Source organism: Cebus imitator, unplaced genomic scaffold (genome assembly GCF_001604975.1).
Source record: "Cebus imitator isolate Cc_AM_T3 unplaced genomic scaffold, Cebus_imitator-1.0 Scaffold309, whole genome shotgun sequence".
Classification (NCBI taxonomy): domain Eukaryota; kingdom Metazoa; phylum Chordata; class Mammalia; order Primates; family Cebidae; genus Cebus; species Cebus imitator.
This window is the reverse complement of record NW_016107624.1, coordinates 1,070,475-1,092,450: the sequence shown is the minus strand read 5'-3', so window position 1 is coordinate 1,092,450 and position 21,976 is coordinate 1,070,475. Positions and strand designations below refer to the sequence as shown.

At 39.5% G+C, this 21,976-nt stretch overlaps 1 protein-coding gene across 1 annotated transcript in view; it reads left to right on the top strand.

Annotated features, from left to right (window-relative positions):
* C5 (complement C5) overlaps window positions 1-15,634 on the top strand; it is a 102,210-nt gene extending 86,576 nt beyond the window's left edge. The window contains exons 34-41 of the mRNA XM_017503310.2: window positions 3,508-3,610; window positions 4,278-4,352; window positions 4,463-4,568; window positions 5,677-5,760; window positions 6,890-6,979; window positions 9,814-9,897; window positions 14,389-14,527; window positions 15,095-15,634. Coding sequence (XP_017358799.1) covers window positions 3,508-3,610; window positions 4,278-4,352; window positions 4,463-4,568; window positions 5,677-5,760; window positions 6,890-6,979; window positions 9,814-9,897; window positions 14,389-14,527; window positions 15,095-15,224 — 811 coding nt within the window. The 3' untranslated portion in view covers window positions 15,225-15,634. The remainder of the gene's footprint in view (window positions 1-3,507; window positions 3,611-4,277; window positions 4,353-4,462; window positions 4,569-5,676; window positions 5,761-6,889; window positions 6,980-9,813; window positions 9,898-14,388; window positions 14,528-15,094) is intronic.
* The last annotated feature ends 6,342 nt before the right edge of the window (window positions 15,635-21,976 follow it).

The following is a 21,976-nucleotide window of genomic DNA, read 5'->3' as shown; positions in this document are numbered from 1 at the left end:
TTGATGGAGTCTTACTCTGTTGCCCAGGCTGGAGTGTAGTGGCATGATCTTGGTTCAGGGTAACCTCTGCCACCTAAGTTCGGAAGATTATCCTGCCTCAGCCTCCTGAGTAGCTGGCATTATAGGTGTATGCCATCATGCCTGGCTAATTTTTGTATTTTTAGTAGAGATGCAGTTTTGCCATGTTGGCCAGGCTGGTCTCAAACTCCTGACCTCAGGTGATCTATACCCCTCAGCCTTCCCAAGTCCTGGGATTACACACCTGAGCCACTACACCCAGCCTAAACCACCTCTTTCAATCAGTGTAATCTAAGACCACTAATCCTAAGGAACAGCATACTGTTTCTCCCTGTCTTACTCCCAGCTGTTTCCCAGCCTTCTCTATGTCCCAAGCCCAATCGCATCTTAGGATTCCTTCACTACTCAGCCCTATTTCCTTCCTCATTGGCATTTCTTCCTTTCAGGATTTCCTACTTCCTTCTGTGGCCAGTCCCTGCTCTCTGTTTCCACTCAAACATCTTTCCTCATTCCCTAATGTCTTTCCAGTAAGGTTGCCCTTTCCCAGGCAGCTTCTTTCCTCTTACATGCCATTTGTACCCTTGGGCACCTACCAGCTGGGGAGCATGATCACAGTTATCTTTAAATTTGTAACAGCTGTCAAAGGGAAGTGTGAGCAAACTTCTGGGCAGAGCTCAAATCAGCGCCTGGGACCCTACAGGGAGGCATCTGGACTTGCCACAAAGAGGAGCTCACTGATAGGGTGAGATACCTGTGGGGTAGCCTCTGCCAGTAAGAACTCCAGTGACTTTCAGGAAATCAGCTAACTTCTCCAGTACTCTTCTATAAAGCAAGAATATTGCACTACCTTATCTCAAATGTTCTGCCAGTTCTAATTGTCCACAATTCTGTTGTACAGAAAAAGGCTGTTATCAAAAACTGGTTCATTTGACTTCATTGGCAGGAGGCCTAATTCCAGATTATCAATATACAAAAGAAAGCAAGGAGAAATGCAATCTTGAATAGTCTATCCTTTGGTTTTTACAAATTGGGGACAGAATGTTCCAGAAAGGCGGGTGGAATATGCTTTTGGCTCTGCTGACACTGAAGTTAGGTTGGGTAAATTCCAAAAGGAACTGTGTAGTACTTACTCATGTAAGAACTTCTTTGCCTTCAAATATTCTCTCTCCTGAGAGAATGCCAGCATGAAATTTCTGTGTTCAGAGGGTCTCTTTCGTGTATTTACCTTTTTACAACCTCTTTGTTGTATTCCTAAGAAAAAAAGGATTTCATTTCTCTCGCAACAAAATGCCTTTGGGGAAGACTGCTGGTTTTGGCAGCAGGCAAAGGGTTTCTTGAAAGGAGGATTTCAGTTCCACCATTGAAACAGTCTCCATGGCAACCAGTCATCAAGGCTCCAGCAACCTTTTCATAGACACTCTCCACTCGGGAGGCCCTTTTCCATCCTGCTGACAAAGTGTTTGCGTCTGTGAGCAAGAGTTCTCTGCTTCTACGCATCCAATTAGGGAGATGTTCAGATGTCACATTAGAGTTCCGAGTGTTTTATATTCTGTTCTAAATTGTCAAATTTGGTAAGAATGGGGTTAAATTTTTATGAGTCAGAATTTAGAATACTTTTCATTATTGTGGCAAATATTACAGCTATAACTTCTAATAGGGACTGATTTTTTTTTTTTTTTTTTTCTTGAGAGGAAGTCTCGCTCTGTCTCCCAGGCTGGAGTGCAATGGTGCCATCTTGGCTCACTGCAATCTCGGCCTTCTGGGTTCAAGCGATTCTCCTGCCGTAGCCTCTTAAGTAGCTGGGATTACAGGTGTGTGCTACCATACCCAGCTAATTTTTGTATTTCTAGTGGAGACAGGGTTTCACCATGTTGGCCAGGCTGGTCTCGAACTCCTGGCCTAGCCGCAAGTGATCCACCTGCCACAGCCTCCCAAAGTGCTGGGATTACAGGCATGAGCCACTGTGCCAAGCTGGAACTGCTTTATATATGCTCTATGAGGTGTCATTGAGGAAAAGATACGCCCTGACCCCTCACTAACTGGCATAGTATCTCCTCTTTACTAATATTCATACCTGTAGTTGAGATCAATTCATTTTCCCCCTTCTGAAACTGTCTTCTAATTTCTTCCTTTAATCCTGACTGCTCTCCCAAGCTTCACTCTCAAACATCCAGCTGCCTCTCAAGCTTCTTGAGGTGAGGCTGGAAGCTGAAATCAACTTTTGCAGAACCACACTCCCTCTGCCCCTGTCCCAGCCTCAGCCCCTCCAACCTCTCTTTTATGCCTTTTAACATCTCTTAATGATAGTTCTAAGCCTCTGCTACCCAAAACCAAAGCCTGGGAATTATAAAGACAAATTTAAAACACAAACTTATACTTCTTCACACTTAATTTTACAAATAAGAAAAATGAGCTTAGAAAGGGGAAATGATTTATGGGAATCTCAGAACTGGAATAAAACCCGAGTTTCCTGATTTTCCATTTCAGTATTCTTTTCTCTCTTACAAAACAAAACCAAAAACAAAACCCTCCCATGGTGCCCTGTTTGCATTTCTCCTTAACTTCCTACCAGCAGAATTCCTACTGAAAGGATAGTCCTTGAAACATTTTCTACATAAAGTAGCTATTATGGGAAATTTAGAAAATAGAAGAAAGCAAGAAAAAGAAAAGAGATAATCGCTTATAATATCACCATCCAGAGAGTAGCTACTAATATTTTGTGGTTTTTTGCTTTTAAAGAGGGAGGCTTACTCTGTCGCCCAAGCTGAAGTGCAGTGGTACGATCTCAGCTCACTGCAAACTCTGCCTCCTGAACTCAAGCGATTCTCCTGCCTCAGCCTCCCAAGTAGCTGGGATTACCAGCGTGTGCCACCACACCCTTGCTAATTTTTTTTTTTGTGTGTGTGTGTATTTTTAGTAAAGGTGGAGTTTCGCCATGTAAGCCAGGCTGGTCTTGAACTCCTGACCTCAAGTGATCCGCCTGCCTTAGCCTTCCAAAGTGCTGGGATTACAGATGTGAGCCACGGTGCCCAGACTTAGTGTATTTTCTTCCAGCTTTTCCTGGACATGTTTACTGAATCTCTTTTCAACATACAACTTATTTTCTCCTTTGAATATGCTTCATTAGAAAATGAACGAACATGAGAATCCAAAGACCTAGATTCTTCTGCAGCTTTGCATGAGTTCATGTGACCTTGAACCAGTGCCTTACTCTCATCCTGAGTTTCCCCAGCTAGTTAGCTTGGTGTGAATGACTTCTGTGCTCCAGTAGAGCAATCAATTGAGATTACTGATCAAGTGAGGAAAGAGAATAGATGACTCAAAGATCTCTTGCAACTCTAAAGTCAGAGATTTTAACCCACACATTGTAGAAAAGCAAATAAATGGAGACCCAAATTTAAAAATTAAGGTCTACTAAGAAAGAGTATCCTTTCTTAAACAATCTTATTCACTTATTTATTATATTTTCTAACTTCTTTTTTATTTTAGCTACAAGCCTGGCAGGGAAGAATCATCATCAGGATCCTCTCATGCAGTAATGGACATCTCCTTGCCTACTGGAATCAATGCAAATGAGGATGACTTAAAAGCTGTATGTGTTTTCTTTTAAATTGTGTTGTGAATGCTTTTTTTTCTTTTCTGAATTATTTTATAGGCAATTTTACTTCCTTTAATTTTAATATGCCACATTAGAGTCACCCAAACTATTCTTTGTTTTTTTTCTGGAGATGGATTTTCGCTCTTGTCACCCAGACTGGAGGGCAATGGTATAATCTCTCACTGCAACCCAACCTCCCGAGTTCAAGCTATTCTTCTGCCTCAGCCTCCGAAGTAGCTGGGATTACAGGCATGTACCACCATGCCTGGCTAATTTTTTTGTATTTTTATTAGAGACAGGATTTCACCATGTCGGTCAGGCTGGTCTTGAACTCCTGACATCAGGTGATCCACCTGTTTCGGCCTCCCAAAATTCTGGGATTACAGGTGTGAGCCACCACACTGGCCAGAATATTCTCTTCAAAACATAATGAACCTACATTTTGATTTATCAAAGTGAAGTGGAAGCATACATTAGCATGCTCTGAAAAATATGAGTTTATATGCTAATGTGTTCAGACTTTTTCAGGAAGAGGAACTGCTCTTCAATTTTTTTGAATAATGGATCACATCCCTGTGATGTGACATCTCATCAACAGGTGAATGCATTTAAACAAAAAGATAATGAAATGAAATTTAAGTTTCTCTCTTTCCCCCTTTAGCATGTGGAAGGGGTGGATCAATTATTCACTGATTACCAAATCAAAGATGGACATGTTATTCTGCAACTGAATTCGGTAAGCTCCACCTCCTACCATTTTTCCTTTACTATTCAAAATGTACAGGCTAAAAGATTATAAATATCATCTCTCCATACTTTCCCTAAATCCTTGAATTTGTTGAACAGGTTCCCTCCAATGATTTCCTTTGTGTACGATTCCGGATATTTGAACTCTTTGAAGTTGGGTTTCTTAGTCCTGCCACTTTCACAGTATATGAATACCACAGACCAGGTAATCAACACCATGCTAATATTTCTTCCGAAGAGTAATTTATATTCTTTACAGAACATTTAGAAATTCATTAGAGTCCTGTACATTTTATGTATTGCCTCTCTCAGAGACCACTCTTCATAAAAGTTCCAATTTAAACATCCAAATTACTGCATACAAAATACTATCCACAAGCTACTTCTTGACATTGAGCAAATCATTTCATCTCTCAGTCCTCAGTTTCTTCATTTTAAAATAACTGGAATATAGTGCCTCCAACTTCAATATTCTTTGCCTTGAGTTTATCTATGATATTCACAGATAAATCATATCTCTCCTTTTGAGAGAAACCAACTCAATGCCCCCAGAACAACTTTGAGCCCATCTATCTTCTCGTTATACTTTTCAGATAGCTCTATTATAGCAGCTGTCATATTGAATTATAATTATTTGTTTGTATGTCTTTCTCATCAACCCCAGAGTGTTTTCATTCTTGCATCCCTAGCATCTAATGCAGTGTGAAGTACATAATGTGAACTCAATAAATATTTGTTGAATGGGTGATCCCACATTTTTCTACCCAGCCACTTTTGAGAATGTTATGTGATTGAAGAGCTTATTGGTTCACAAGACAGATGACTCCACCTTGGGCAGTTCTACTTGTTAGAAAATTCTTAAAGTGAACCGAAACTCTGACACCCATTCCTTCTAGTTTTACATTCTGAAATCACGTAGAACATACATAGTCACTCTTCCCTTGAGCTAGATGTATAGAGATACATAGATGTATGCTTTTCTTCTCTTGTCCACCCTCAACAATTCCAGTCTTTCAAAAGATCCTCATGCAATGTAATTTATTTTCCTCTTACTTATGGAAGCATCAAACATTTCACTTCTGAGAAATGAATGTTTCAAGCACAGAACTAAGTTAAAAAGGGGAGATCTTTCTAAGGGTAGGGGAACCCTTCCCAGGACAGTCAATTCATAATTTCACCTCCCTGGGCCTTACCTATAAAAAGAAGGGTTTGAATAAGCAATCTCTGAGGTTCCATGTAAGAGACTCGCCAATTAGTAAATATGCTGTGCATCAATCAAACAGCTTCTCTTAACCATTCTTTTGTTGCCACAGATAAACAGTGTACCATGTTTTATAGCACTTCCGACACCAAACTTCAGAAAGTCTGTGAAGGAGCCGCGTGCAAGTGTGTAGAAGGTAAACTTCATTTAACACGTTTAGGCTGCATGCTTATTTAAAGCAGTCAATCATAATCTGGGGGATACTGTTTGGTAAACTGTTCTTTCTCAGAAGTACAAATGCTACCTCAGGTAATTGAAAGCTAATGATTCCTTGAGCTTTGTGAAACCCCTTTTTCACAGTTCCTCAACAACCTCATAGTTCATGCTGTACGGAGGCAGAGAAACACCATCCAGATGGTTGTTGGATATTACAGGAGCAACATGATGTGAAATTTTACTTTCACCTAGTCTTTTTAAAATAATTGGACCAGAAGCTTGGGACTGAACCACTAGCTTCTGTTTCTTTTGTGTTATACTTCCCAGTTAATAGAATTCTGTTTATTGTCCAGTTCCACCTAGTCTTTATTGAAGAAAGCCTTCTTGGCCAAAGAAAAGATGATCCAGAACTCACCAATAAACAGCAGCTGGTTCCATAAGGGTCTGAGTTGGTTGTGGTTTTTTTTCAAAATCTTCCGTATCTACACATTTTCTAGGTGCTTATTGTGCTATTTTATAGCTATAAATCAGTCACATCATCATGTTGTTTCCTTCAGAGGAATTCTTATTATACTCAAAACGGAAAAATTTTCCCTTTCATGAAGAGAGGCACATACATTTCTAAAGACCTGAATATGGAGTGGCCACCTGGTCTAACAATAAGTCTTATGCCAGGGGTGTCATAAGACTTATTGTCTTTTGGCTTCTATGGGCCACATTGGAAGAATTGTCTTGGGCACTAACAATAGCTAATGAGCTAAAACAAAAATCACAAGAAAATCTTATTATGTTTTAAGAAAGTTTATGAATTTGTGTTATGCCACATTCAAAGTTGTCCTGGGCTGCGTGCAGTCCACAGACCATAGGTTGGACAAGCTTGTGACTTATGCTCAAGATTTTGTTTTTTGTTTTTGTTTGTTTTGTTTTGTTTTTGCTTTATGTAATGTTTCACTTTATGAAAGAAAAGAAAATGCGCAGGTCTTAGAAATCTGACATTTGTAAGGTTGTATTGGGTTGTCTCTGGGCTCATGGGAAACTGTGTTTACTCCTAGAGAGAGTGTCTATTTCTTTACATTAACCTTATTTTGACCAATATTCACAAAATCTAGCTGACTGTGGGCAAATGCAGACAGAATTGGATCTGACAATCTCTGCAGAGACTAGAAAACAAACAGCTTGTAAACCAGAGATTGCATATGGTAAGTTCAAAAATTCAGTATAGCTCCTTTAAACATGAAATTTTATGAATACATGTTCAGTTGGAAAGATCAAAAACTTTACATAGTGATTATATGGATACAACATTCCATGTGATCCCCTGAAGGAAAATGCCATCAATTTTTATCATTAACATGCAAAGTGTTTTATTCCTCAGCAAAGAAATGTGATTTTCATTATAAATAATAGAAGTGACATGTATACCCAGCCAAGATACTTTCCTCTAATAGATCTTTTTCAATTATAGGCACTAAAACATAGTCAAAGGGAACTTTTGAGAAGCTACAGAGGTATAAGATTTCAGTTCTGTACTCTTCCAATTGATAGACCAGAGGCAGAGGCAAAGGTGGTTTAGGGGATTTGGTTCTTAAAAAATCTCTTCAGGGTAAAAATATAAATGCCAAATAATTTTTAATATATTCAGGATTGCAATTCATGTTTGTGACACTCTCCATTTCAAAAAGCGAATCTCAATCCTTCTAGCTGTCCAGAGCTCAGAGCTAAATTAGTGTCCAAGTACAGTTGTAGCCTTGTCTCAGTTCCTGATAAAATTAGCTCCTTTGTTTTCTATTCAGTTTTTGACATTTATTGCTGGCTTTTTTTGAGAGAGAAAACATATTGTACACTGTCTCAAATCTTTTTTTCGTTTTGAAACTGGAAGGGTGGAGCCAGGCATGGTGGCTCATGCCTGTAATACCAGCACTTTGGGAGGCTGAGGTGGGTGAATCACCTGAGGTCAGGAATTTGAGAACAGCCTGGGGCGAACATGGTGAAACCCTGTCTCTACTAAAATCACAAAATTTAGCTGAGCATAGTGGTGTATGCCTGTAATCCTAGCTACTCAGGAGTCTGAAGCGGGACAACTACTTGAACCCAGAAGGAGGAAGTTGCAGTGAGCCAAGATCGTGCCACTGCACTCCAGCGTGGGTGACACAGCAAGACTCTGGCTCAAAAAAAAAGGAAGGAATTGGAAGGGTGTTATTTATAAATTTAAAAAATAAGTACGGCCAAGTTGGTGCTTTGTGTTTACCAACAGCTTTCATAGACAGCTTCTCATTGCAGTGGAAAGGGTTCTCATTCTTACGGAAAGGGTTCCATAAGAACTTTATGAGGGCGGGGCACCGTGGCTCGTGTCTGTAGTTCCAGCACTTCGGAAGGCTGAGGTGAGCGGATCACTTTGAGCTCAGCTGTTTGAGATCAGCCTGGGCAACATGGCAAAACTTCGTCTCTACCAAAAATACAAAAATTAGCTGTCCATGGATGGCTCATGGGTGTAGTCCCAGCTACTTCGGAGGCTGAGGTAGGAGGATCGCTTGAGCCTGGAAGGTAGAGGTTGCAGTGAGCCATTGCACTCCAGCCTGAGTGACAGAGTAAGACCCGAAAAAAAAAAAAAGACGAAAAACACCTTTGATGTTCAAGAGATTAAATAATTTGTTCAAGTTCATGCAGAAAGCAAGTAGTGGAATTAAGATGCATCCTGATCTCCAGTATAATTTCCATTGAAGTCTACTGAATTCGCTTAACAGTAATGCAGTCAACAGAATGAATTTTGTATGTTTAATAACATTTCTTTCCTTTGAATTTATCTTGATTTTGGAGGAAAAAAAAAAAGCTAAAAAGCTGCCTGACTCAGCCTAGACCCACTGCAGTTTGTTAAACATGAAGACTTGAGAATACTGTATTGTTTTAACAAACAAAAAATCCACTAAATTATTTCTTCCCTCCATTTTAGAACTGTTTTAAATCTAAAATATCAGAAATCTATTTTAACACAGAGAATAAATCCAATTTGGGTTAATTGTGTTGTTCCAAGAAAACACTTAGCTGGCTTTTTCTGGACTACAAGCTATTACTGGAATAACAGAATAGAAACGAAATTAAGTAGTTCTGTCTCTCTACCCAGGCCCATATAGTAAGTACATTATGCATGTCTATCATAAAGACTTATGAATCTGAAATTCAGAACATCGTTCCTGCATTTTAAGCCACTAATTTACATAGCCCTTGGTTCTGCCAGGATGAGTTCACCTATCTATCTCTCAAGCTGTCAATCTATATCTGGGATAGATTTAAAGACTTGAGGGATCTCCAGAATAAACAGATACTTTAGGTCACTCATTTCAAAACAAAAAGTAGAAAGATCAAAAGCCAAAATAAAATAAATCTCTCCTGAGGCCACATAGAAAGAATGGGTCCCTTCAAGCTGATCTTTCCAGAGCTGAGGTCAAGCACATTATGCATCAAATATTGATGTCTGAATGAAGAGGAAACAGGATTGTGGGGAGCTCATGTTAGGTAGTTGCTAAGCAAGGGTAAGTGAGAAAACAGAATCATCCTGAAAACCAAAGATCAAAGCCAGTGGAGTGATATGAGGAAGCAAAGCAAGAAACCGAGGAAGCTCACATGGTAGAACTGAATGAGAGAGAAGGCCCCCTCTGTGGTCATGGAGAAGAGAATATAAGGGGCTCTTCAAAGGATGCCCACGGGCATGGTTTCATTCATCTTAAAGGATCAACCTCTGAACTTAGCATCTAACAAAGGTTTATCTGGTTTGTTTTATGTGCATCTGTTATTTTATGAAATATGTCTCTTATCCTAATCAGCCTGTTCTATAACATTGGCTAGGGCTAATGATTCTAATAGATTGAGAGATTAAATCACACTGAGGGGATTGGGGAAAGCTTCTTGGAGGAAATAAGAACTATAATAGTTTGCCATGCTTCATTTCTCATGTTTGACAAATTCTGGCTTCTACTGGACATAGCATTAATAATATTAAGACTGAATTCTTTCATTTTTGTTTGTTTTTTACCAGCTTATAAAATTAGCATCACGTCCATCACTGTAGAAAATGTTTTTGTCAAGTACACGGCAACCCTTCTGGATATCTACAAAACTGGTAAGAATTCATTTCATTTGTTCTTTCATTCAGCAGTTCTTTAGTACCGACTATGTGGCAGGCATTATATTTGATGCAGAAGATACGACTCAAATAAGACAGATGGGGCTCCTGCCTTTTTAAAGCTTATATTCTACTTGGGGAGAAACATTTTTTAAAGATGTTCATATAAATATTTCTCATTGAATTAATTTTTCTCAGACTTCAGCAAAACAGTTTTTTAAATTGTGTATTGTCCAATTTCTTTTTTTTTTTCCCAGCTTTTATTTTAGGTTCAGGAAATACATATGCATGTTTGTTACATGGGTAAATTGCATGTTGGGGGGTTTCGTGTATAGATTATTTTGTTACCCAGGTAATAAGCATAGTACCCAATAGGTAATTTTTCAATCTTCACCCTCTTATCACCCTCTACCCTCAAGTAGGCTCTGCTGTCTAGTATTCCCTTCTTTGTGTCCATGTGTACTCAGTGTTTAGTTCCCACTTATAAGTGAAAATATGTGATATTTGGTTTTCTGCTCCTGTATTAATTCACTTAGGATAATGGCCTTCAGCTCCATATCCATGTTGCTGGAATGAACATGATTTCATTCTTTTCGTGATTGCATAGTATTCTATGGTATCTATGTACCACATTTCCTTTATCCAGTCCACTACTGATGGACATTTAGGTTGATTTCATGACTTTGCTATTGTGAATAGTGTTGTAATGAACATATATGTGCATGTGACTTTATGGTGGAATGATTTATATTCCTTTGAGTATATGCCCATTAATGAAACTGATGGCTCAAATGGTAGTTCTAAGTTCTTTGAGAAATATCCAAACTGCTTTCCACAGTTGCTGAACTAATTTACATTCCCACCAGTAGTATATAAGCATTCCCTTTTCTTCACCACCCTTCCAGTATCTGTTATTTTTTGACTCTTTAACTGTAGCCATTCTGACTGGGTGTGAGATGATATTTTGTAGTTTTGATTTACAATTCTCTAGTGATTAGTGATGTTGAGCATTTTTTCATGTGCTTGTTGGCTGTGTGTATGGCTTCTTTTGAGAAGTGTCTGTTCATGTCCTTTGCCCATTTTTAATGGGATTGTTTGATTTTTGCTTGTTGATTTGTTTAAGTTCCTTATAGATTCTGAATATTAAAAATTTGTCAGATGCATAGTTTACAAAAATGTATTCCCATTCTGTACATTGTCTGTTTACTCTGTTGATAGTTTCTTTTGCTGTACAGAAGAAGCTCTTTAATTAGGTCTCATTTGTCAATTTTTGTTTCTGTTGCAATTAACATTTGGAGTCTTTGTCATGAAATCTTTGCCAGGGCCTATTTACAGAATGGTATTTCCTGGATTTTTTTTCTAGGCATTTTATAGTTTTAAGTTTTAGATTTAAATCTTTAATCCACCTTGAGTTGATTTTTATATATGATGAATTCAAGGCGTCCAGTTTCATTCTTTGACATGTGGCTAGCCAGTTAACCCAGCACCATTTATTGACTAGGGAGTCCTTTTCCCATTGCTTGTTTTTATTGACTTTGTTGAAGATCAGATGGTTGCAGGTGTGTGGCTTTATTTCTGGGTTCTCTAACCTGTTCCATTGGTCTATGTGTCTTTTTTTGTACCAGTACCATACTGCTTTGGTTACTATAGCCTCATAATATAGTTTCAAGTCAGATAGTATGAGGCCTCCAGCTTTGTTCTCTTTGCTCAGAATTCTTGGATATTTGAGCTCTTTCTTGGTTCAATATGAATACTAAAATAGTTTTCTCTAATTTTGTGAAAAATGACATTGATAGTTTGATAGGATAACATTAAACCTGTAAATTGCTTTCGGCAGTGTTGCCATTTTAACAATATTGATTCTTTCTATCCATGAGCATTGAATGTTTTTCCATTTGTTTGTGTCATCTGTGATTTCTTTGAACAGTGTTTTGTAATTCTTATTGTAGGGATCTTTCACCTCCCTGGTTAGCTGTATTCCTAGGCATTTGTGTGTGTGTGTGTGTGTGTGTGTGTGTGTGTGTGTGTGTGTGTGGCTGTTGTGAACAGGATTACATTGTTTTGTTTTGTTTTTTTGAGATGGAGTCTCACTCTGTCACCCAGGCTGGAGAGTAGTGGCACGATCTTGGCTCACTGCAACTTCTGCCTCCCAGGTTCAAATGATTCTCCTGCCTTTGCCTCCTGAGTAGCTGGGATTACAGACATGCACCACCATGCCTGACTAATTTTTGTATGTTGGTGGAGACAAGGTCTCACCATGTTGGCCAGGCTGGCCTCAAACTCCTGGGCTCAAGTGATCCACTCGCCTCAGCCTCCCAAAATGCTGGGATTACATGTGTGAGCCATCACACCCAGCCTCATTTTGGTTGATATAAATTTTTCATTAAGTAGGACCATAAAGCTAAATTGCAATAATATATTTATACTAAATTTTTTCTCTTTTGAAATTCTATCAAATATTTCAAGTCCTAAAATGCTTGATTTTTTTTCTTTTGTGGTGGGGCCTCACTATGTTGTTCAGGCTGGTCTCACACTCCTAGGCTCAAGGGATTCTCTCTCCTCAGCCTCCCAGCTTGTTTATCACTAATCATACCCTAGAGTTTAAAATCCTAGAAATATTTTTCAATTTTGTATTTGCTTTATCAACACTTTGATAATTTTTTAAATTTTTGTTATTTTGAAAGTTTTATTATATGAAACTGATTTGTGATATTATTTTTTTTTCATCCATGGCCACATTTTTTATTTGCATTCTAGGTGCCATTCTAATGAAATAAGTGTTTATAACTTTGATCTTTCCACAATTCAACTTTTGAGCACCATTTGTATCCAACATTCACATTACAAGCAGTAATAAGCCATTCTCTTTTTACTGAAATAACAAAGTGCTTTTCATTCCAGAAATACAAATTACTTGTTTTATTTCATGCTGATTCTTGCAGAGTATTAAAAGACATTTTATACTGTTCTGAATTTTTCATAGCATTGGATGATTCCCAAGCTACAGTTTTTTATTAGTATCATTTCTTCTTTGTTCTCCAGTAAATCCAAAGATTCGTTTTATGATATTTAAAAGGAAATGTTAAGAAACATTTGCATCTTCATCTCCTCATTCTGGGTTCATTTTTAACACCTATAAATATGAATTTTTATAAATATCAAAATACCCCACATTATTTATACAAGAAGTGCTGCACACTGACAATAAACCACTTAGAATCATAGGCAAACTGTAGTTTGAGGTTAATGAAAAATTAGTATTTCTCCAAAGCACAGAGTGCTTAGAATAGGTGAGAAAACAGATGAATAAAAGTTTGGTGATTGTTGAAGCCCAGGGTAGTTGCCTGTTCTCTCTTCTGAATATACTTTACATTTTCCATGATGAGAAGCTTAAAAAATAAAAAGGCCCTACACAGCAACACTGCTTACTATGACAGGGGCTGAAATGGCAGATAGTGCTGGAAATGTTGCTCAGATATTGACACAACAGGAATCTACACCATCAGGCAGCCTAAGAAATCAGCTTGAACTAATGAGTATACACTGAAATTTATATTACTAATGAAAGGTTACCATTTACACAATTTCTATTATACACTATTTGCCAATTGGCTCAGAAGTTTTTCAGGATTTAACAATTAAGAAGACTCTGCTAGAGCTTAATAGTTAAATATCAGCCCTGGATATATAGTGATAAATCAGACACAGCCCATGCCTCAAGAAGTTTCTAGTCTAGCTACAAAGACAGATGTGGGATAAAACATTGTGATAGAAATTAAAGTGTAAAAGAAGTAAGGAGGAGACAGAAAGATATTTAAAACAAAGAGCATCCAAAAATATTTTACTGGATACTGTAAGAATTGAAGTAGACTTTTAAGAGAAATGAAATTCAATAGGCCAACATGGGGAGGAATGCATTCCAGGTAGGGGGACTGGCTACTTGTGAGTTCTTTGGGAATTCCAAAATTATTATCCTTGAGATTTTCCAAGTCTTTCACATTTTGTACTTTTCTACAAAGTTGACAATCACCAACTACCAAATAATTTTATATTTTACTGTATAACATGAAGATTAATATTGTTCAACTAACTATAGGTAGGCTCTTTTAATTCTGGTTCTATAAGAGTAATAATAAGTACTTATATAGTTTCTACTATGTTCCAGGCACTTTTTACATATTAACCCATTTAATCTCACAATGGTTCTACAAGGTAGGTTTTATCATCATGCCCAGTCTTCAGATGAGGGTCTAAGGCCTTGCACAGATAGCATAGATCATTTCCCATAATCACATAACCAGGAAACCACATGCTTAGAGTTTAACCCAGTCTGGCTCCAGAGACTGAAGCCTTAACCACATGGATATCACTGCTCTCCGCTAGCCATAAACCTCTAAGTAGCCACAAGGAACCAGCAAACTTGAGCGTTTGTAATTGTGACATTAAAACCTGAATGTTGTAACCTTACTTGACTTGTGTGTCTCTCAGGGGAAGCTGTTGCTGAGAAAGACTCTGAAATCACCTTCATTAAAAAGGTAACCTGCTCTAACGCTGAGCTGGTGAAAGGAAGGCAGTACTTAATTATGGGTAAAGAAGCCCTCCAGATAAAATACAATTTCAGCTTCAGGTAAGTCATCAATATTTTGGAGTCACTGATCTGTCCTCCAAAACTGAGTATAATTTATTCTTAAATAGGCTACGTGTTTCTATGGCCCTGCTCTTAACCAACAAGCCATTTTGAACATAAATTAAATAATATGAGTGTCAAACACAGAATGATTTAAAACCATCGTGGCAGCTGATGACTTAGCTGCCTGATCAACCATCTAAGTGTCTGGACCTGATGATGAATCTGAAAGTGCTCACTGGACCTCCCCTAACCACCACACCAATTCTTTCGATAGGCTCTCAGATTGTTGTTTGTAAAGACGAAAATGTGTAAATATGCATTGTATTATCTGTTTTTAGCAACTAGACATTGAAATAGATGTCATTTCTGCCTTTAATATGGTCGCCTAGGCAGCTTCATGATGCCTCAAGGGTTTGTGAATCTTTCCCAGGAAAGGCTGGTACAGAAGAGTTTGGCAGACAACCTGACCCCTGGGGACCTGATCACAGTTGGGCTCTTACAAAAGAAACCAAATTCAGCTTTTCTGTATTGTGACCACCTCACAAACACTTTATTTCTTGGTAGGTACATCTACCCCTTAGATTCCTTGACCTGGATTGAATACTGGCCTAGAAACACAACATGTTCATCGTGTCAAGCATTTTTAGCTAATTTAGATGAGTTTGCTGAAGATATCTTTATAAATGGATGCTAAAACTCCTGAAGTTCAGCTGTCTACAGATTTTACTTATGGACTCCTGTTGCTGAAGTTCGTTTTGCTTTTTTCTTCTTCTTTTTTTTTTTTTTTAAAATTCAACAGCTGGTCTTATTTGTAAAGCTTACTTAGAATTAGTGGCACTTCCCTTTATTGGAGAACAATTTTAAACACTGTAACTTTCTGAAACAACATGGCCTTGGAGGACATGAAGACAGATACTCCTCCAAGGTTATTGGACACCGGAAGCAATAAATTGAAACACCTCCTCAAACCTACCACTCAGGAATGTTTGCTGGGGCTGAAAGAATAGTCCATTGAAATGGAGTATTACAAAAACATGGCCTTTGCTTGAAAGAAAATACCAAGGAACAGGAAACTCATCATTAAAGCCTGACTTTGCTTTCAAACTGTGCTAAAAAACCTGTTATTTTATGCTAGATCAGCTTCAACTGCACAAAGACAGGCAAATTGAGAAAGGTGGAGAAAGTAGGCAGTAGAGAATCTTAACCCTGAGCGGGCTTAGCCTCAGAGCCCTCAGCACACCAAGAAGGTAGGCGAGTTTGTCTCTGCCCGCTCCCTGTCCATTGCCCTCTCCATACCCCTGAAGGGAGATCCTCTACTCTCTTTCCTTCCCTCCTGGCATGTGTTCATTTCCCCCAGGAACTTGGTCTCGCCAATAATTGCTTTACTAGAAGGCAGGCCCCAGTGCAGCAACCTGGTGAGAAGAAACCGAGTAGGGGATCAGGAGACCTTTTCCCAGCCCTATCCAGGTCTCTCTCTGAACCTCAGTTTGAGCTTTATAAAAGAGGTTTCATAATAAGGAGTTAAATTTTAAATGACATTTTGCAGCACTTTAGAGCATATTAAAAAGTTCTTACATATATTACCATTTAATGCCTCAAGATTCCCACAGGTTCAGAAATTATTACTATTATTATCATTATCATCCCTATCTTACAGATAAGAAAACTGAGGTTCAGGCCTGGCTCAAGCCTATAGTCCCAGCGCTTTGGGAGGCCGAAATGGGTGGATCATTTGAGGTCAGGAGTTAGAGACCAACCTGGCCAACATAGTGAAATCTCATCTTTACTAAAAATACAAAAATTAGCCAGGACTGGTGGCATACACCTGTAATCCCAGCTACTTAGGAGGCAGGAGAATCACTTGAACCCGGGAGGTGGAGTTTGCAGTGAGCTGAGAACCTGCCACTGCACTCCAGCCTGGGTGACAGAGTGAGACTCCATCTCAAAAAAGATAAAAGAAAAAAAGAAAATTGAGGTTCAGAAAAAAAGCAGTTTTCCCAGCCTAGTGAAGAAAAGAATTGGAAATCAAACCCCAAGGCTCTATCTCAGTCTAAATACATCTCTCTTTCACATCACTACATATTGCTTGTCAGGTTGAATTTTCTAACACTAAGGTAGGACATGGTACAAGTTTCTTAGACACAGGTTAACCAGTCCCACTGAACTATCAAAAGAAACATGAAGATGACATCTGGATGTAATGGTAATTAACAGAGACTGAAAAGCATCTCCTTTTGAAGAGTCTGCTTTTTCACTAGTTAGGTGAAACTATCCAAGGCCTTGTAATGTGCCTTTATAAATAAGGCTAAGATTTTCCACTTCCAGGGACTAAGGGCTTATTTTTCTCTAATGTCAAAGCTTACATTGTAGGCACTCCCTTGGCAAAAACAACCAGTGTGTCAGGTTCAAGATGTCCACACTCCCTGTCAGCGAGGGGTGAGGAGACCTTCTCCAGAGCAGGCCTCTGGGTGTCTCCTGTCACCTTCTTACTGAATGCAGGGAGGAGGGAACCACTGGTGCTGCTTCAGAGGCACAAGAGTCTGACTGCCTTTTCCCTGATCACTTTGGCAAATAGGGCAGGCCACAGTGGCCTAATTAACCCACAATGCAGCTGTCAAATATCAAAGCAGCTTTTGTGAAGTAGCCTGGCACCATTTAAAATATCCGCCAGCTCCTCTTCAGCTAACTCCTATGCATTTGAACATACTTTCTTAGTGAGTTTTTTGTGACCTCCAAACCAGGCTGGGCCCACTATCCAACCCTGCACTTCTCCTCCAAGACACTTGTGTTCTTGCAATGATTTTTAATCAGATGGAATTATTTGTATAGCGTGACCACACTGAAAGCTCCTTATAGGTGAGGCCTGAGTCTGTTCTATTCACCAGTATCTCCTGTAGTTGCCACAATATCAGGCACATCATAGGGATTAATAAGTGGTTGTGGATTCCCCTACAGTGTAGAGAATCAGGAGACCCAAGTTCTAGTCTTGGCTTTGGCCCTAATTGGCAGCAATTTGGGACAAGCCTCTTACTCTCTTTGATAGCCTATAAAATAAGGAAATTGGACACTCTAATGTCTCTTATCTACAGTTAAGAAAATGTTTTATAATCTTATGATGTGAAACAGAAAAAAACAAATGGCATATAAGCATCCAAATATTGGGCTTATGTATTATTATTATTATTTTTATACAATGGCATAATCTCAGCTTACTACAACCTCTGCCTCCTGGATTCAAGTGATTCTTCTGCCTCAGCCTTCTAAGTAGCTGGGATTACAGGCATGTGCCACCATGCCCAGCTAATTTTTTGTATCTAGTAGAGACGGGGTTTCACCATGTTGGTCGGGCTGGTCTCAAACTCTGGCCTCAGGTGATCCACCTCCCTCAACTTCCCAAAGTCCTGGGATTACAAGTGTGAGCCACTGCACCTGGCCTGGGCTTACATATTCTGTCTGTAATTATGGAGAGAGCCCAGAGAAGGAAGCTGGAGGAGCTACCAAGGCTTCCTGGAGAAGGACAGTGGGATTTGAGTAGGTGGCAGGTACAGGAGGGCCTTTCTGGTTAAGGGGGACTGCTTAAGGCAGGTTTCCCCAGGAGTAAGCAAGATGTTCTCAGGTGATGCGATTCACATTGTTCACTTGAGTAGCTATATGTTTATTTTAACATGTATTTTTAAAAAGTAGCTAGTACATCAAAGCTGTGATATGACATTTTCTTTCAAAATAAATTTATTTCCCAAGAAGTAAGTCTACTTAAGAAAAAGTATTAAGTAAATAAAAGTAAGATTATTCTCTAGGCAAAAATCATGCAGTTGGCATACAAATGATTGAAGTTTAAGATACTCTGTCTTAAGAAAATACGTGGAGGTGTCTATGAGCCACGGTTGAGACTAGCACCCTCACTCCGTATTTCTCAGTGACAGACTCTGGACCAAAGTCATATTTAGTCTTTCTTTCCAGATCCTATAATGCTAATGTATTCAGCAATCCAACAAATATGTATTGATTGGTAACTGTAGGCTATGCCCAATTCTAGGTGCCTGGTACCAAGATCCCTGCCCTTGTGGATTCCAATTGGGAGAGATATGCAATAAAAAATAAAGAGAACAATTAAGGAATTAATCTTGGATCTCAGAAAGTGATAAGAGCAATGGGAAAAAGAAAAAGTAAAGCAGACTAAGGGAGACTAGTAATGGTCATGGGAGGGGTTGTTGTTCTAAATAGGGTAGTCAGATCAGGTGGGCTTCAATGAGAAGGTGAAATTTGAGCCAAGACTAGAAGGATGTGAAGGAGTGAGCCACATAGCTAGCCAGGGGGAGAGTGTTCCCGGCACTCTTGGTATCTGGTGTCCAGCCTAAGGCAGGAGCAAGCTGGTGTGTCACAAGAAAAGCAAGAAAGCGGGGGTGGCAGGTGCAGGTTATGAAGTTAATGGAAGGGGCTTTGGCTTTACTTGGAAGGGAACAGGAGCCATTGCAAGGCTGTGAACAGAAGAGTGACATGGTCTGTCTTGCCTTTTTAAAGGACTACTCTAACTACTATGTTGAAAATAAGGCAAGAGTAAAAAGAACTGATAGGAGGCTACTGTAGTAAACCCAGTGAGGGATGATGGTACCTCAGACCAGAGTGGTAGCAGTGGAGGTATTGAAAAGTGGTTGAATTCTGGATATACTTTAGAAGTAAATGATACAGTTTGGGTATTTGTCCCCCAAAATCTCATGTTGAAATGTGATCCCCAGTGTTGGAAATGAGGCGGGGTGGAAGATGTTTGGACCACAGTGGTGGATCCCTCGTGAATGGCTTGGTGCCCTCCCCATGGTAATGAGTTAGTTCTCACTCGTTAGTTACTGTGAGATCTGATTGTTAGAAAGAGCCTGGCACTTCCTTCTTGCTGGTTGCTTCCTCTCTCACCATGTGCCACCTAGGCTCTTTTTTCCCTTCCACCATAGTTGTAAGCTTCCTGGGGCCTCACCAGAAGCAGATGCTGGGACCATGCTTCTTGTACAGCCTGCAGAAACATGTGCCAAATAAATCTCTTTTCTTTTTTTTTTTTATTGAGACTAATCACTCTGTCACCCAGGCTGGAGTGCAGTGGTGCTATCTCACCTCACTGCAACCTCCGCCTCTCAGATTCAAGCAATTCTCCTGCCTCAGCCTCCCAAGTAGCTAGGACTACAGGCATGAGCCACCACATCTGGCTAATTTTTTTTGTATTTTTAGTGGAGATGGGGTTTCACTGTGTTAGCCAGGATGGTCTCGATCTCCTGATCTCATGATGATCTGCCTGCCTCGGCCTCCCAAAGTGCTGAAATTACAGGCATGAGCCACTGCGCCTGGCCATCTTTTCTTTATAAATTATGCATCCTCAGGTATTCCTTTATAGCAAAACAAAAGTGACTAATATAGTAGGTTTAATTGAAGGGGCTAATAGAGTAATTGTAACTGAATTTCTTGATAGAGTGGAAATAAGTGTGAGAGAAAGAGAGGAGTCAAGGGTGATGCCTGAACAACTGGAAAGATGGAGTTGCCTAAGATTAGGAAGGCTGCAGATGGAACAGGTTGCGGGGAGTTAGGAATCCGTTTAGTTTTGGATGTATTAAGTTTTAGAGGAAATCTATTAAACATCCAAGTGAAGGAGTTTGGAAGGCAATGGATTATACCATTCTGGAGTTCAGGAGAGAGGTCTGGGCTGAAAAATATAAATCTGAGAGTCATCAGCATGCTAAAACCATTAGACTAGCTAAGATCACGAAGGATGTGAATATAGACAGAGTAGGGGAGAAAAGAACACCAAGGATAGACTTTTTGAGCATTCCAACATGAAGTTGTTGGAGAAAAGAGATAGAGGTTCCATTGAATTGGAGGAAGAAACAAGAGATGAGGTCCCCTACAAGCCAAGCAAAAGAAAGACGTACTGGGAGGAAGAGTGTTGAACTGTATCAAATGCTAAGAGAGAAGTAAGATAAAGACTTGGCTATTGGGTTTAGCATTGGCGACTTTGACAGGACAGGTTAGGTGGAGTAGTGGGAATAATAGCTTGAATAAAGTGAGTTGAAAGGTAAATGGAAAGAGAGGATTTGGAGACAGGGAGTATGGACAACTTATTCAAGGAGCAAAGAAATGGATTGGGGGAAGTAGAGTGAAGGAAAGTTTAAGACAGAAGAAATACACATTTGTGTTCTAAAGGGAATGACTCAGCAAAGAGTAAATAATTGACAATGCAGGAGAGAGAAAGGAGACTATCTAGAGTAATGTCCTGGAGAGGTAAGAGTGAATGGGATCTGGAGCACAAGTGGAGAACTTGGCTTTAAATAAGAACATGACTAGCTCACCTATGCCAGAGGTCAGCAAACTTTGTAAAGAGCCATGCATTAAAATATCCATAAATATTTTAGGCCTCGTGGGCCATGCAGTCTCTGTTGCAACTGCTCAATTCTCTTATTGTAGCACAAATGCAGCCATAGATAATGCAGAAAAGAATGGGTGTGGACTAGGCAGGCTGGATTTAGCCCTTGGGCAGCAGCATACTGATCCCTGATTCATGACTTGTGGTTATAGGCAGAGAAGCTGAGTACATGCAGCAGATGCTGGCAAGGGTAGATGTCGTGAGAGTCTGTGGAAGTCCCTTTCTCAGAGAACTAGGATGCAAGATCATCACTTGAGATGGGGGATAGGGAGGAGCGACTGGAGGCATGACAGGAGGAAAGAAGGGTGAGATCGTTATTTAAAAGAGAGGGAGGCTGAACCAACTAAAGACTTGTAATATATTTGCCTCTTCATATTAAGGGTCCACTTGAAGTTTCCAGTCATGAATTTAAAGTGGGACTGATCAGCATGAGTTGTAGGATTTTTTCCAGCCATATTCAGATCCTTTTCAGAATCTAATGAAAGCTATAGACTTATCAATTCCCTCCAATCAAGACTAACTACAAATACCTAAAACTGAACAAGGTCAGTTTACTGAGTCTTTGCAGCAAGGTAGAACACACACCATGGGGGCTTCATAAGGCTTCTTGGTGAGAAGGTGTTAGAAAAGCCTTATTATAGGATGTATGCTTGTGATAGAGTATTTGGAAGAAGGCTTAAAGAAGTGGAACTTTACTCTGGCTTGGATACTTTCAGGAAGCAGAGGCAATCCTATGACCCAGTGTCTTATTTCTTTTCTAGGTGGGAGGAAAAGCAGCACTTACTCACTTTAGCCAGGAAAGAAGGGTTTGTGGTCATTTTTGTGGTTTGGACAATGTTATCGTTTTTATATCCTGCTCAAACATGATTATAGATCGGTCTTTTTTAGTATTGATCCATTTTATCTGATGTTGATGTTCTATGACATGAGACACAGAGAACACCATAGCCTGGCTCTGAGTACCAGACCAGTTCCCAGGGACACCAAGGCCTCATTCCAGCTGTCCAGGGCCATACTTCTCTTTCACAGACCCCTTTCCCAGA